The 14,654-nt window shown below is 42.8% G+C and overlaps 1 protein-coding gene across 12 annotated transcripts in view; it reads right to left on the bottom strand.

Annotated features, from left to right (window-relative positions):
- Positions 1-14,654, bottom strand: part of baz2ba (bromodomain adjacent to zinc finger domain, 2Ba) — a 92,296-nt gene that overhangs the window by 2,534 nt on the left and 75,108 nt on the right. For 6 of the 12 annotated variants that reach the window (XM_026933108.3, XM_026933110.3, XM_026933111.3 and 3 more), the window contains 16 exons: positions 13,508-13,573; positions 13,104-13,244; positions 10,545-10,796; positions 9,430-9,653; positions 9,054-9,128; positions 8,568-8,793; positions 8,383-8,445; positions 8,148-8,292; positions 6,627-7,399; positions 5,802-6,066; positions 5,455-5,610; positions 4,648-4,808; positions 4,030-4,331; positions 2,694-2,829; positions 2,362-2,508; positions 320-615 (listed from right to left, as the gene is read on the bottom strand). In XM_026933108.3, coding sequence (XP_026788909.2) covers positions 320-615; positions 2,362-2,508; positions 2,694-2,829; positions 4,030-4,331; positions 4,648-4,808; positions 5,455-5,610; positions 5,802-6,066; positions 6,627-7,399; positions 8,148-8,292; positions 8,383-8,445; positions 8,568-8,793; positions 9,054-9,128; positions 9,430-9,653; positions 10,545-10,796; positions 13,104-13,244; positions 13,508-13,573 — 3,428 coding nt within the window. The remainder of the gene's footprint in view (positions 1-319; positions 616-2,361; positions 2,509-2,693; positions 2,830-4,029; positions 4,332-4,647; positions 4,809-5,454; positions 5,611-5,801; positions 6,067-6,626; positions 7,400-8,147; positions 8,293-8,382; positions 8,446-8,567; positions 8,794-9,053; positions 9,129-9,429; positions 9,654-10,544; positions 10,797-13,103; positions 13,245-13,507; positions 13,574-14,654) is intronic. The other 6 variants (XM_026933113.3, XM_053232170.1, XM_026933118.3 and 3 more) reach the window with 2 other exon arrangements.

Here is a 14,654-nt window from a genome sequence, read left to right as displayed (position 1 = left end):
AAGCATCATGAGTTAATAAGTCTTCCATTTTTCTTGTCTTTAATATTTTTCCTTTAATTCTGAAACCTCCTGAAAGTCCAGGACATTCTTTAATATTACAGGCAATATAGCACAAATATTTGACTAAATATAAATATAATTTCAAATATTAAATAACAATAACAACAATAACAACAGGCGGATTATTAGAAGTATTTTACATTATTAATATAGTAAGCTTGTTTTAAGCTTCAGCTCTTGAGTTTTGTTGTATTTAAACAATAAACTAGTTTAAATACTTTTTTTTAATTTATTTTTCCATGGTGAATGCATGTGGTACCTGCAGAGGCCCAGGTCGCGGTTGTTGTCCCTGGCCGTTTTGGCTCGTTTGACACAGGCCGGGCTCTCGGGTTTGGCAGCGGGAGGAACGGGCGAGCTCTTTTTCGCCTGGCTGGAAGCCGTGGCTGTTTTCTTTGGGCTGCTGTTGCTGGTGCTGCTGCCTCCACCTGCCTCCTCTTCCTCACACGCCTCCTGCTGCTTCTTGTTCTTCTTGGCCGTCTCTGAGGATTTCTTGCCCCCTCCGCCGGACTGCACACGACTCTGAGGCTTCTTGTTCTTAGGGGACTGGTTGCTCGCCTGGGGAATTCAGAGTGCGTTCAATCGTTAATCGTGATCTCGCTCAAGTCCCTGAAGTCATAAACACTTATTCCTGCACTTCATTTCATAAGCCCTTAGTCTGCATTTTGAAGCCAAAGTGGGAGCTTTCCCAAAGTATACTATCAGACACTCAGACACACACACACACACACACACACACACACACATCTTTAATCAGCAAGACAGACAGTGAAGGAAATTAACTTCCCCGTTCCAGTCCGTATGGCCTGACTTCGTTTCATAAAGTTCCAGCTTATTACTTAGTTAAAGCATATGATTCAGGAGCTACGATAAATTATTCAGTAACTGCAGTTAAATTCATTTGAAAGGTATGCAGTTGTAAGAGTGAGAAGGCGTCTCCTGGGAGTTTCAGTTGTTTTAAAAAAGTTTTGAATTTTCTCTTTTTTGTAAGGTACTGACTAATCTAGCATTTATACAAAAAAAAATTATAAAAAATTGAAAAATGCACACACAAACATTATAAGGCAACTGTTTTGTGGCAGCGCGGTGCCGATCGAGTGGTGTAACGATCGAGTGGTGTAACGATCGAGTGGCGTAACGATCGAGTGGCGAAACAATCGAGTGGTGTAACGATCTAAGGGGTTTAACAATTTGCAATCGATGCACAGATTTAAAACGCAACAATTAAAATGAATCCATCATAAATTCATTGTAAGTCGATAATTATCGAAAAAGGACAGACAACTGGTGCATAAAAAATCGTTCACATTTTTAAACTGGCCAGCAAGGTGATTTACTCGTAACTCTGATGCTTTATAAACAATCCTTCTCTATGTCATCATCTTTCAAGAATTTACCCTCGGCCTACCCCAGATTCTGAACAAAGTCGGTCACATATCGATCAGAGGATACTAAATCGTATCAGATTCAGGGGTATTGTCAAATACTGAATGCCTTAGGATTTGAAACTGTATCGTATCGTGTGGAAACCGGAGTTTTATTTGAGGTTTAAATGTTAAATGGTCTATACAAACCAAAGTGAACTGAATTAAAATTTACTGATTAATTAAAAAAACAGTTCACAGTTACAGTTACAAATGGATGCTTACAGGCTCCACCTGAGCATTAGGAGCTTTACAATTAAAAAAAAAGCACAAATATATTTATATGAATTAACACACATTACTGACAAAATACTGGCAATTCTGTTTTTATTTTTTAAATCTAGACAACAGCTCTCAGTATCTCATGTCGGCCTTTTGTAATGTTTAAGCTCTCTCCAAAATCAGGTGGAGCATTCTCTCACCCTCTCTGATGTTCCACAAGTCATATTCAGGAAACCGCTCACCGTTTTCATCAAGGTATGATGGGAAATGATTGTTCTACCGCTAACACATTGGCACACTGAAGTGTACAGGGTGTTCACCCTTGGTTAGAAGAAAAATACATCAATTTTTGTGTATAAAATCCTGACTCCTTACAAATTCTGCCTCAACGTGCCTCAGACTGCTTGCAGCTCGATGAAAATGTCTGCCAAACGAGTAATAATAAAATGTAATCTGAGGTAGAAAGACGTAAAAAATGGCACGTGCCACTGATTAGGTCAGATCTGTAAACGTTTTGACTCGTGTATACTTTCTCAGTCTTTTTACTATTCAGTGTTATATAAAGGGAAGAAAAATTCTTGACCAGACTGCATCCCTGAACGCTCTGCAAGCAGAGTGTGTGTGAGCTCTGAACGTGACGGGAGGCAGAGGCGGTTACCTTGGAGATGCAGGCAGGGCAGTACCAGTCTCCCTCAGGGATGGCGTTGATCTTGGGCTTGTGGCAGTAGGTGTGACAGCCCTTATCACAGCCATCGCACAGCAGCAGTAAGTCCTCATTATCCCCCTTACGGCAGATCTGGCAGTACTACACACACACACACACACACACACACACACACACACACACACACACACCTTAGTGCATGCTTAAAATACTGTTTCATCATGGTGCACAGGTTGGCACCAAACCCGAGTCCAAAATTTCTCTCTCTCTCTCTCTCTCTCTCACACACACACACACACACACACACACACACACCACACACTCACCACTTTCATGATGGATCTCTCCCAGGCGATGGACTTCTGCAGCTGTTGCAGGCACATGGCCAGCTGCGACGAGTTCCTCACCTCGCTCAGAGCCTTCCTCCACATCTTCATCCCCGGAGCGATCTCCTCCTCACTCCTGAGAGACACAACAACAAAGAGACGGGTTACAAACATCCACACACACACACACACACACACACACGCACACACACAGACACACACACACATATATATACAGATACATACATACATTTAGAGTTTAAGGCCAGCATTATACTTGATGTTAACTGTTGCACGACTGTGGTACGATTCAGCACATTAGCACAGAACAGTACATTATTCTTTTTATAGTTTCACTAGTGTACATTGTTAATTGTTCAGAAACCATATTATGTTTTTTGATCAGTTAAATGTATTATTTGTGCTATGTTCTCCTTCTAAGATTTTCAACATTAAACTTTACTGATCATGTTGATAAACGGCTGTGTGTGCATTATTACACTTCTGTTCTTCTTATGTTATCCAAGTGAAATTAGTAGTAATATGTAATAATTACAAGCAATAATTGTAATAAATCAAGCTAAAATAAATCATATTTATGTCCTACAGGCATTTCTTATCACGTGCATTTTTAATGATTCCCTCTACAAAATGTTTAGCGTTACATTTGACACACTTCTTAGGTACAAAGTCCAAGTATATTCTCATGATGATCGTCTACATTAGCAGGCTACATATTTACTCCGATTATTTGAGATGACGAGATCATATTACGCGATTTATGACCACAATGGTCGCAATCTACATGTCACACCACATGGAGAAACAGTTGCTTGCATATCCTGAATATTTCACAGGTCGATACTGAATTATGCATCGAGGATAACACTGGCCTTAAAGACAAACCATCATTATAGTTCTCTATAGACAAAAAAACGGGAGTAAATAGGGATTGTTATAATACAGCACACACATCCTGTGGAATGGCACTGACTGCATGATGAAAACTTCCAGTGAACATTCGGAGAGAAAATGAAGCCCCATGGTTAAAATGCACCATGCTCTCACGAAACAACAGCAGAGAGAAATCCTTTCCACAAATGACCAAAAAAATCGAACACATGCAGCCAAGAACAGAAAAGAACTCAAATTCAGGTGTTAAAATCTGAACCGAAAACCATGAAACCCCTCGAAAAAACTGGGCCCCGGGTGAACACACACACGCCACAAGCACAGCCGCCCCAGCCAGAAGAGAGGGGAGGAGGAGGAAGAGGAGGAGGAGGAGGAGCAAGAGGAAGAGAAAGAGAGATGAAGGCTGGCTGCGTGGATGACCTACCCTTCCCCTCCAGCGCTAGTGGATGGCGCGGGGGCGGGCACAGTGACCGTCCCCACATTATCCAGCCTGATCTGGATGGTTGTCCCTAAGGGGCTCCTCAGGTACCTTCTCTCGATGTGGCGCTCCAGCTCAGCCAGGCGCATCACGGCGATGTCCAGCGGGTTGCTGGGCTGCCGTCTCAGGCCTTTCTCCGAGCTCCGCTCCTCCTGTGACTCCGCCCCTGGGCAGGCCTTGGGAATGGGCTTGTGCTCGTAATACAGCAGGTCCTCCCTCTCCGACTGGGGCTCCGGGTGCATCCAGCCCTGGGGTATGACAACGAAAATCGAGATTCAACTACTGAAATCCCAGGAACGCAAGCTAACTAAGTAGCTGGCTAGATACGTTTGTGATATTAGCCTATATCAAACAGCAGAAGAATAAGAAAGAGTTTTCAATTTGCATATTTAGCAGCGTAGAAATGCTTGTAAGCCATTTTTAACTCTTGGGAATTTTAAAAACGTTGACGATGGCATGCTTAAAACAGCACTACAATGTAAAATTGGAGCACTCTGATCTTTTAAAGAACTACTTCTTTGATTTAAAATCAAACACACACACACATACTCTTTTCTTTTTTACCTTGACCTGTAGGCTGGCTGAAGTGACCCTGCGTTCAAGCTCCTCCACCTGCTGTAGTAAGGCGATGTCCGTCTCCATTGCCTGCTCCTCCACGCACCACTCCTGTAGCGTCTCCACGGAAACCTGGCCCTCATCCAGCTCCGACACCTCCATCACGGCTACTACACACACACACACACACACACACACACACACACAGCAGGAGATGTCCTGTAAGTGTTACATCCTCCCAGCTCTATAGCTGCTATAACCTAAGTGATAGCGGGGACTAAATTGTTTTTGCAAACGTTCCACAGAATTAAAAGAAACTATAAATGGATAAAAAGTATGACATATCATTCTTTAATAAACAACTGTTCTAATTGTTGACCAGTTGCTGTGCGATAAGAGGAAGAAGACACTTCGGCACGTGCTGTTATAGGAAAATGATGTTATCCACTACAAGATTACTTTTCTAGCTACAGTGTCAAGTGCAAAAGTTTGCGTAAAGTTTTTCTACAAAACAGAATTATTTTCACTTAATGAAATTTTCTGACTGGAACCTAAATTCTTATTAACAAGCTCAAAAGTTTTCATCCTCCTCGATGTACTTTAATTCATTCATTTGCCTCATTAAGGTGTTTAATGACATTAGCATGTTTATTTTAAGTCTCAATTAAGGCATTAAAATTTCAAGCAGGCCATGTTTTTATCAAGTCTTTGAGTCAATAAAAATTTACTTTTCGCCGAAGCGTACATTATGAAGTGTACATTATGAAGTGTATATTATGAAGTGTACATTATGAAGTATATATTATAGGGACTCACCCTCTTTGTTCTTGTTGCAGGTCTGTGTGATGAGCTCCATGGATTTCTGGACCTGTTTGTGCAGCGCTCTCTCTCTGATGCCTCTGCTGTGGAGCGTCTTCATCAGGGCCTGCAGTTCCTCCATGTCCGTTATCTTCCACCAGCTCATCAGCATGTCTGCAACACACACACACACACACACACACACACACACACACACAAAACAGCAACACCATAATGAAACGTCTGTATATCTGGTCTGTTGACACTATGCATGAACAGCCATGTTACATTTTTTGTACTAATAGATTATTAGGCTCTCTGGAAACATAGGTAGTGCATACTGTGTGTGTGTGCGTGTGTCTCACCTTCTGGAATGGGCTGTGGCTGGGGCTGGTCATGGTTTCGTGGCAGATCTATAGCAGGCGAGGATGCAGAGGGCGGTTTGTCCCCAGGGGGCGCAGGAGAGCCGCTCTTGCTGGTGGAGACACTAGGGGCCAGCAGGGGGCTGGCGCTGCCCTCAGTGAGCGGGCAAAGGGGCATAGGGCTGCTGCACATGGGCAGGTTGGGGCTGAGTATCCCACCTGACCATCCACATATGGGCAAAGGCAGCAGAGCACCACCGGGTTTTACCTACAGGCAAAGGGAGACATTCAGCATATCATTGAAGACAAATGTTTACATAAACCCCTGTACTGTAATCAGCATCTATAATTATATACAGAATAAACGCTCCTATCGCATTAAAGTAAACCTCCACTGTGTTTCAGAGCTCACTCACCATTTTTCACTGATGTCACATTAATAAAAAATCCAGTGTAGAAGTAGTAGAGATGGAAGTAAAGAAGTTGGTGCAAATGCTGGACTCAAAGTCCCAGAACGCAATGCAGCTACACGACGGCAGGTTACAGCAGAGCCCCGGCTAGGTTAGAAAGCGAGCTACGAGATGACGGCGGTATTAGCATGAAAGTTGTATTATTAGCTGAGCTGTTTGAACAGAGTGTACAGATGAGTAGGGAGAGAGCTGGGCGGACTAAAGGACTAAAGCGCCACTGCATTGCTTTCTTTGGGTAAAGATGGAGCGAAGGCTAAATCCAACTGCACCACTATCAGCAGCTAGTCGAACGGCATTGTGGGTAATGTAGGAAACCGTTAATTTTATACGCATGTAGACATATATGAGGGCTGCTTACCTGCAGAGGGGAGACGGTGAGGTTTCCCAGGCCGTCAGGAGCAGCATTGAGGGGGCTGCTGGAGGCAGACGGAGGTTGGAGGTGCTGGTGAGGGGAGCAGGAAGGAGCAGGAGGGCTCCTGGGCTGCACGTTGTTGGGCTGAGCTGAGGAACGCAGCGGCGTGGTGGGTTGGACGAGGGAAGAGTCGTCGCAGGGAGAACGGGGAAGAAGGCTGAACCAATGGCCGCTGCGCTCCGTTAAAACCCGCAGGAGCTGATCGTTGGCCAGGAGGTGCTGATGATGCTGTAGGGACAGAGCAACACCGAACTGTGGAGGAGGAGCACCAAACTGAGCGACGAGAGGTACAGAGTCTGCAGGAGCGCTGCACAGTACAGTAGGCTTGGAGGTAGAATGAGTTGGAGATGATGCTGATGCGGTTGCCGCGGTGACAGTCATCATGCTGCTGTCAGGAGTACGGCAAAGGGACGTGAGGTCACCAGGTGGGTCTGGAGGCTCCTTGAGAGGACAGGAGGCGGAGTCTAACGGCTGAGCGTCCTTCTCCTGGAGTTTGTTTGGCGGCGAGCAGGGCTTCTCATCTTCCTGTTTCACTTCCTTCTCAGCGTGCTGCTCTTCCTCCTGCTTCACCTGAGCCTGCACCTGCACCTCCGGCTGCTGCTGCGCCTCCTCCGCCTGCACCTCCTCCTCCTCCTCCTCCTCTTCCTGTGGCTCCTCCTTGATCCTCACCGGCTCAAAGTTGCGGAGCCTCTCTCGCTCCTTCTCCAGCTCCTCGGGACCTGTGAAGAGATGCATGTGTATGCTTCAGATGACCTTCATTCATGCATGTTTTAGTGATTCCTGTATATCACACGCTCCGTGAAACAAAATGGCCGAAAATTCTGTCCGTTTCACCTTCACTTAATTTATTTTAAAAACTGAATGATCATGTTTACTCAGTTCATACTTATTATTGAACAATATATTAATCAAGTGAAGAAAACCAAGTATCAGTTAGAGTAAATATATATACAGTTGAGTGCAAAAGTTTGCACCCCCCTTAGTTTATGACTGGTGGAAAAAATATCAATGTACCTGAATGTTACAACATACAGCCTAAATATCACAGCAACCAGATCTACGTCTACTGTGCTGTTGTCATTATTAGCATCTTCAATAACATGCTTTAGATAATTCAACTTTTCCTCATTAAGATTCCTAATGACTTAAACTGTCAAGTCATTTACCGAAAGTGGTATTTAAGGCATTCAAACTCACAAGCAGTCTGCTGTAAGGTCAAGTTAAGAGTAAACGAGAATCAGGAAAACAGCTGAAGATTGAAAATAGAAATAATGATGCTGAAAAAGCATTTAAAAAAAAAAACTCTAAGAGATTTGTGAAAGTCTTTGGAGGGAAGAGGAATAAAAATCTGAGTAAGTATAGAAGCGTTCACCTCACATAACTGTTTTATTCTTAGACAACATACACTATATGTTACAGAGGAAGAGGCACTAACTGTATGTGAGCTGACTGTTTACACTCAGTTACCTTCTCCACTCTCCACTCCCTCGATGAAGACCCCTCCGCACTGCGGGAGAACCCAATAGCGGCGGCGGTAGCGGTCCTGTCCATAGCCCATGGAGCGCAAAGCGTGAGACGATTCGAACAGCTTCCGTCTGATCAGATTCTGCTGCTGCTCTCACAAATGCACAAGAGAGTGTGTGTGTGAGCACGAGTGTGTGCAGGTGTTTGTTTAATACAGAGTGCATGTGTGTGTGTTTACCTTCGATAATTTATCAATCTGTTTCTCTAGCTCTTCTATGCTCGTGGCTTGATCCCCTTCATCCTGAGTCACAGACAGACAGACACACACACACAATAAATACCCAAACATGATCACAGGAAGGACAGGTTGAAAATATTTTGTGATTAACTGTTCTTTAGTTCCTGTTGAATGTCGACTCTTACCTCGTCGCACGTCTCTACTTTCTTTGCCTTCTTCACCTCTTCTTCATCGTCCTCATCCTCGTCATCTACACCCTCGTCGCTGTCCTCGTCTTCGTCCTCATCGTCATCGCTGTCGCCAGCCTTTCTCTTGCGCTTGTGTCCGGCGCTTGGCGTGCCTGTGGCGTGAGGCTCGTCCCCTCCGGTGGCTTCGCGCTTCCCTGTGCGCTTCGCATGAATGTTCTTCAGCCTGTACACAAAATTAAAAAAACAGATGAGTGAGATTATTTTATAACAAATATAAGATTTTTTAATAAGTTGAAGCTTGAAATTTTCTTGCTCAATTGTCAGATATTTTTGGTTATTACTTAAACATATATTTCTAGAAAGAAGCAGTATTATGTGCTGACAGAATAAGACGAATGCAAAAATGCCTAGAAACAAATATAATGAGAAATATTTGATAAATCTGCCTTTATTAAGTTTTCGTGAAAGACTGAAGACACTCACTTTTTGAGCTTTCCCTCCACGATACACTCGTCTTTCCTCAGTACGTTCATTTGGTCCAGGCTCTTATCAATCTCACTGGGCATGAAAACACAGAGAGAGAGAGCGAGAGAGAGAGAGAGAGAGAGAGAGAGAGAGAGATCTCAGTTACATAATAAGACACCTGTGTGATTTTGAATAAATGCTAAAACATGCTGACTAGTCTGTGCTGTCACTCTCTGTAGCATACGAAATGCAAAGGCGCCATTAATAATTAATAATCCTAGACCTAAACCTCTCTCTTAACCTCCTTACACGGTCTGATTTCTGAATGAATATTTAAAGCAGTGCTACAAAACTAAGCAGGTGGTTTTCACTCTGCTCTAGCCCATAGCTGTACCTGACCACGCTCTTGCTGCAGGCCAGCTCGTTGACCAGGAAGGCGAGCACCGAGGCTTTCTGCATGGGTGTGTGTGCTTGGAAGGCTTTGGTCTTCAGACTCAGGGCCACGTCGGCCAGCTCCGTCTGAGCACAGTGCGCCTCCATGTACTGCTGCAGCACCTCTGACACATTGTCCCGGTTCAGACCCACATTGGTCAGATGATCACCCAGGATGGACTTGGCCTGTGGAGGACAAGGGCTTTTAACACAAGATGCCTGCTACACATGTCCTGTGGTTGTCTGGAGCATTGCTTGTGGATGTCCTTAGAAATTAGCTCTATTTGCCCACATGGTGCAATACCAACATAAACAGTGGGGGCAGTATAGCACCATCTGACACTGTGTCCACAACTGACTAACAAACTAGCACTGTGTCTCAAAATGCATACTTATCTACTATTCTGCACTGAGTACCGGTTTCAGTATTACAGGTAGTGTTTGAATTTTAAAAAACACTCTGAAGTCTTCAAACCTACCCAAAAGTCTGTTTTGCGTACCAGTCTTCTGGATTTTCCAGATTAGTAAATTCTTTTGAATGTAATGTCAGAGTTTTAGATTTGAGATGCAGCTCATGACAACAATCACGACAACAGCAAAAAGTTTTAAAGAAAAAAAAATAAGCTGGAAAAAAAACAACAGTGGACAGAAACATCGCTCCAACTGCATTACCTAGAGAATATAAACAAGCTACATCAAAGAAAACAAACCATATTAATGTGTTTTTTGCAACACAAGAGCAACAGTGAGTTTTTTTTAAATAATAATAATAATGATTAACTACTGATCAAAGTGCCAATTAGAAAGTTAACATATGTATGATATATGATATAAAATATATGTAACACAAACTATATGTTTTATTTATATATATATATATATATATATATATATATATATATATATATATATATATATATATATATGTTTACTATATGTTAAATGTATGTTTTGTAAATTAACATAAATGGTTTGTCATTATTCATTATGTCTATAGATATGATATGAATATTTTTGATACTGGACGTGTGTGTGTGTGTGTGTGTGTGTGTGTGTGTGTGTGTGCGGATCTCTCACCCTGTGCCCTGGAGGCAGTCCCGGGTCGCACACGGCCGAGGAGAGCAGGCGCACCAGCAGGTCCTGCACCTGACCCATGCTGTTGCCCAGGTTGAGGAGACCCTCCTGCAGCACGCCCAGCGTGGGAACCTCGCTCTGCTCCATACCCAGCACCTTCCCAAAGCTGCGCAGGAACTGCACCACCATCAGGCAGTCAGAGAACACCTGCCCCGGCAGCACCAGACCCGCGATGCGAGAGAACTTCGGCAGAGGCTGTGTGTGAGAGAGCGAGAGACAGACAGACAGAGAGAGAGCGAGAGAGAGAGAGAGAGAGAGAGAGAGAGAGATACAGGTGAGTAGCAAAGTTTGCATATCTTTAGAACAAACTTAAGAAGACAAATTTATTTTATACCACCAAGACACTGAGTGTGTCAGGTTTCACAAAGGTTTATCACAAAATAGTTAAAGCGATAACGTGTTAATAATGAAAAATGTTGTAAACATTCTCTAATAACGTACAAATTTACAATCAATTAATAAATCACTCAATAAATCAATCAATAAATCTTCTTCATCTTCTTTATTATTATTATTATTATTATTATTATTATTAATTACAAACCTATCGATTCTTAAAGCTGTACATATATCACTCCAAACTCATTCCATATATCTATGGACACACATTTTTTCCCCATTTTTCCTTTTTTTTTCCTCCAAGACCCAAAGTTGTTATATTTATATCTAATCCCCACTGGCACAAAAACATGGCGTAATTATGCCGCAGCCAGGCGCTTTGTAACTCATTTTTAACTATTTTTTATCAAGGACCCTTTAATCAAAGACAAGTACGTGACATGCCTTGGTAGTTTTGCGCCGCAGATCCTACAGACTTCTCCTAGCGTCTCATTTCTACCAGTGATTTCACTCGAGTCATAAACCGTAAGCATGATGATGCGGCGCTCTGCTATGACCACACGGTGTCAGCGTTTCTGTCTGTCATCTTCCTGCTTCTGAAAGGTGTTACTGATGACCTAATGCTCTTACAGACAGTACGTAAGCATTAAGTAGCCCTTTTTTCCCCCCCTCCTGACTGATCCTCCAGGAAAACATGAACCTGATAGCTCTGTTTAAAAGCCTGGATTTGAGAGAATTTCTGGGAAACTGAATCGAACCGAAACTGGAAAAAAAAGAAAAAAAAAACCCGAGTATGACTCATTAAGGCTTAATTGATGATGATGGGGTATCGGAGCAATTGTTCATGATTTATATACTCTAATAGCTTCAGGGTACTTAGGGTACTTAACTCTCCTGTTCTGTTCACTTAGCAACGGATGTGACACTGATATTACAGCAACACAACAGTACAGTGTATATTAAAGTGGCAGGAATATACATAATCAATTTTGTACTGCATTTAATAGCAATATAATTTATATTTAAGGAAATGGACACATCACACACACAGGGAGTCTCCTGGTAGCGTGTGTGTGTGTGTATACATTAGACACTAAAAGCACTACAAGCACCACAATCGTGTCTGTGTGTGTAGTTATTTTCTGGTCTTTGTAATAGATATATAATCCATAATGGAGAGTCATACATCGAAAGTGTTTTGACTGAATCATCTCGAATGTAATGGTTTGAGGGGGCGGAGCCTAACAAATGGCTGCAAACAAGTGAGAGGACGGAGCCGAAACTCATTTTTCCACTAAAAATGTGTAAAACCTGTAAAGTGAGACGTAAAGTACGAGCTCTTTAAATAATGATTGATAAATGTCACACGAGAAGTGTATTCATGATATTTGTTAAGGATTTCACACAGCGGATTCTGATTGGTCAGAAGGTGTTGATTAATGGTCTAGAGCAGCAGCTCTGACAGTAGTGCAGTTGTAAAGCACATGTTCATATTAATGCGCTCATTCTGATACGTTATCGTTTACTATAGTAACAGCTCATTCACAGGGATGTGTATAGCACGTGTAAGTGCTAATACGGTAAAGTTTTAAATAACCAGACGTTTGTTTAACATTTAGGAAGGAGTCTCCAGCGTCAGCGATTTGTAAGGTTACGCTTTCCGGCATCTTCGGGACAGAGGAGTTTACGCTTTGTAGTAAACTTGGTAACGAAAGACGACGGGCTGCAGGTTTTTTTCCCCTTATTAATTTCAAGAGAGAGAAAAAGCAGAACCTGGTGAAGAAACAACTGTTTATAGCTGCTATAATGTAACTGCAAATGCAACCATAAATGGATAAAATGTATGACGTGTCATTCTTTTATAAATTTAAAAACATTCCAATCATTGAATGATAGCTGTGGGATAAGAGGAATGAAACACTTTCAGGAAGTGCTGTTATAGGAAAATAATTAACTTCGTGATTTAAACAGTGACTCCACACCACTGCTGATTATTTTCCTATAACAGCATGCTCCGAGGTGATTTATTCCTTTATGTACTTACTTAAAACTTTCAGCTTTGGATGTCAGGACTTTGAGTATTTGTGTGTGTGTGTGTGTGTGTGTGTGTGTGTGTGTGTGTGAGATTCCGGTCCACAGACCAGGACACGTGAGTGAGTTTACCTTGTGATCAGTTAAGCACATGTCCTCGTTGGGCTTCTTCATCTCTCGCAGCATTTCCAGTTCGAGGCGGCGCAGCTCCAGCTTGCGCTCTTTGTTGAGGCGCTTCTCATCGCGCTTCTCCTGCTTGAGGCGTTCACGCTCCTGAGACAGAAAAAAGAGAAAGAGCGAGAGAGATGGAGGTTAAGTTCAGATGAAGAGTCGGCCAAACGGCAGCCCGCAGTCGGGTTTCATTTCCAGCGGAAACGGACGGAGATGTGTGTGAGACGCTGCGCAATTCCAAAAGGCAGACGCAAAATTAATCACGAAGATGTAGGATGCTGGAGAATATTTCAAACTTAGTCGAGAACTGCTAAGAGAATGGAGTAGAGGTTCGTTTTTGTACATTTCTTTTTCAACATGCATACCTCAGCTTTTTTGCGGGCTTCCACAGCCTTCATCAGCATTACGTGCTGCCTCCTCCTCTCCCTCTCCTGAAATCAGAGAAACATCGCAATCATCATTTCGGGAAGTGGAAAAAAAAAAAGAGTGCAAGAGAGAAAACAGGGGAGATCGAGCAGAGACGAGACGACAGTGATCAGCGTGGTGTAGCATGTTGCACAGATCGAGGGAGAGACAGCCAAACGCGCGCACACACACACACACACACACACACACTCATTCATTCACAATGCCATGGCCAGGATGGGGTTTACAGTCATGTGAACGTGTGTTACAGAACAGCGATACGCAACACAAAAGGAGAAGCGACAGGTGTTGGTGAGCGGGTCAGACGGGAAGCAGTCAGTGCATCTGGAGTTAGCTTAGCGCTAATTTAGCAGCTGGACAGCTTTTTTGTGTTTTTTTTAAAAAGGGGGAAAGACAGTAGAGCGTTAGCTTGCACCTAGCTTCCCTACTGCTACCTCATTTCATCACAGAGAGCTCTACGGATCCTTAAACAGAGCCATTTATTATTATTATTTTAAATACGAATAATTGTTATTATTATAATAAATGGCGTACTTTCTTTCATATCTGACCGCAGGATGGAGAGAAACATGCAGAGATGTTCTCGAGGTGTAACAGTGGCGGTTCTAGGAAGGTGAGGGGTCCAGGATGAGGCCAGAGGGTTCTGTATAACCCTGCGTGAGAAATCTGAGACTCCTGGTGTTAACTTCCGTCTCGGTGGAGTTCAAGAAAATCTCTTCAAGTACTTTAAAAAAAATTGTACATTAAAGGATTTGATTATTTTAACTTTCACACAAGTAAATTAGTAAAGGCAATATTTTTGCTTCCTGCCGGATTCCTGCCGAATCCTAGATCCTGATTGGCCGGAGTCAGGAGATGTTTATTTAACATGTATGGAAGGAGTCTCCAGTGTCAGAGGTAAAGCTGTAACTAGGTTTTCTGACAGCTTCAGGACAGAGGAGTTTACGCTTTGTGACAAGCTGAGTTTTTTTTTTAAATAACTTCATGAGAGAGAAAACAAGCGAGGCTGGTGGGGGAACGCTATACAACATTAGATGTAACTATAAATGGACAAAACATTAATTCATTAATAAATTAATAAAATTT

This window comes from Pangasianodon hypophthalmus, chromosome 2 (genome assembly GCF_027358585.1).
Source record: "Pangasianodon hypophthalmus isolate fPanHyp1 chromosome 2, fPanHyp1.pri, whole genome shotgun sequence".
In the NCBI taxonomy this organism is placed as follows: Eukaryota; Metazoa; Chordata; class Actinopteri; order Siluriformes; family Pangasiidae; genus Pangasianodon; species Pangasianodon hypophthalmus.
The sequence above is the reverse complement of the archived record's forward strand: the minus strand, read 5'-3'. Positions and strand labels throughout refer to the sequence as shown.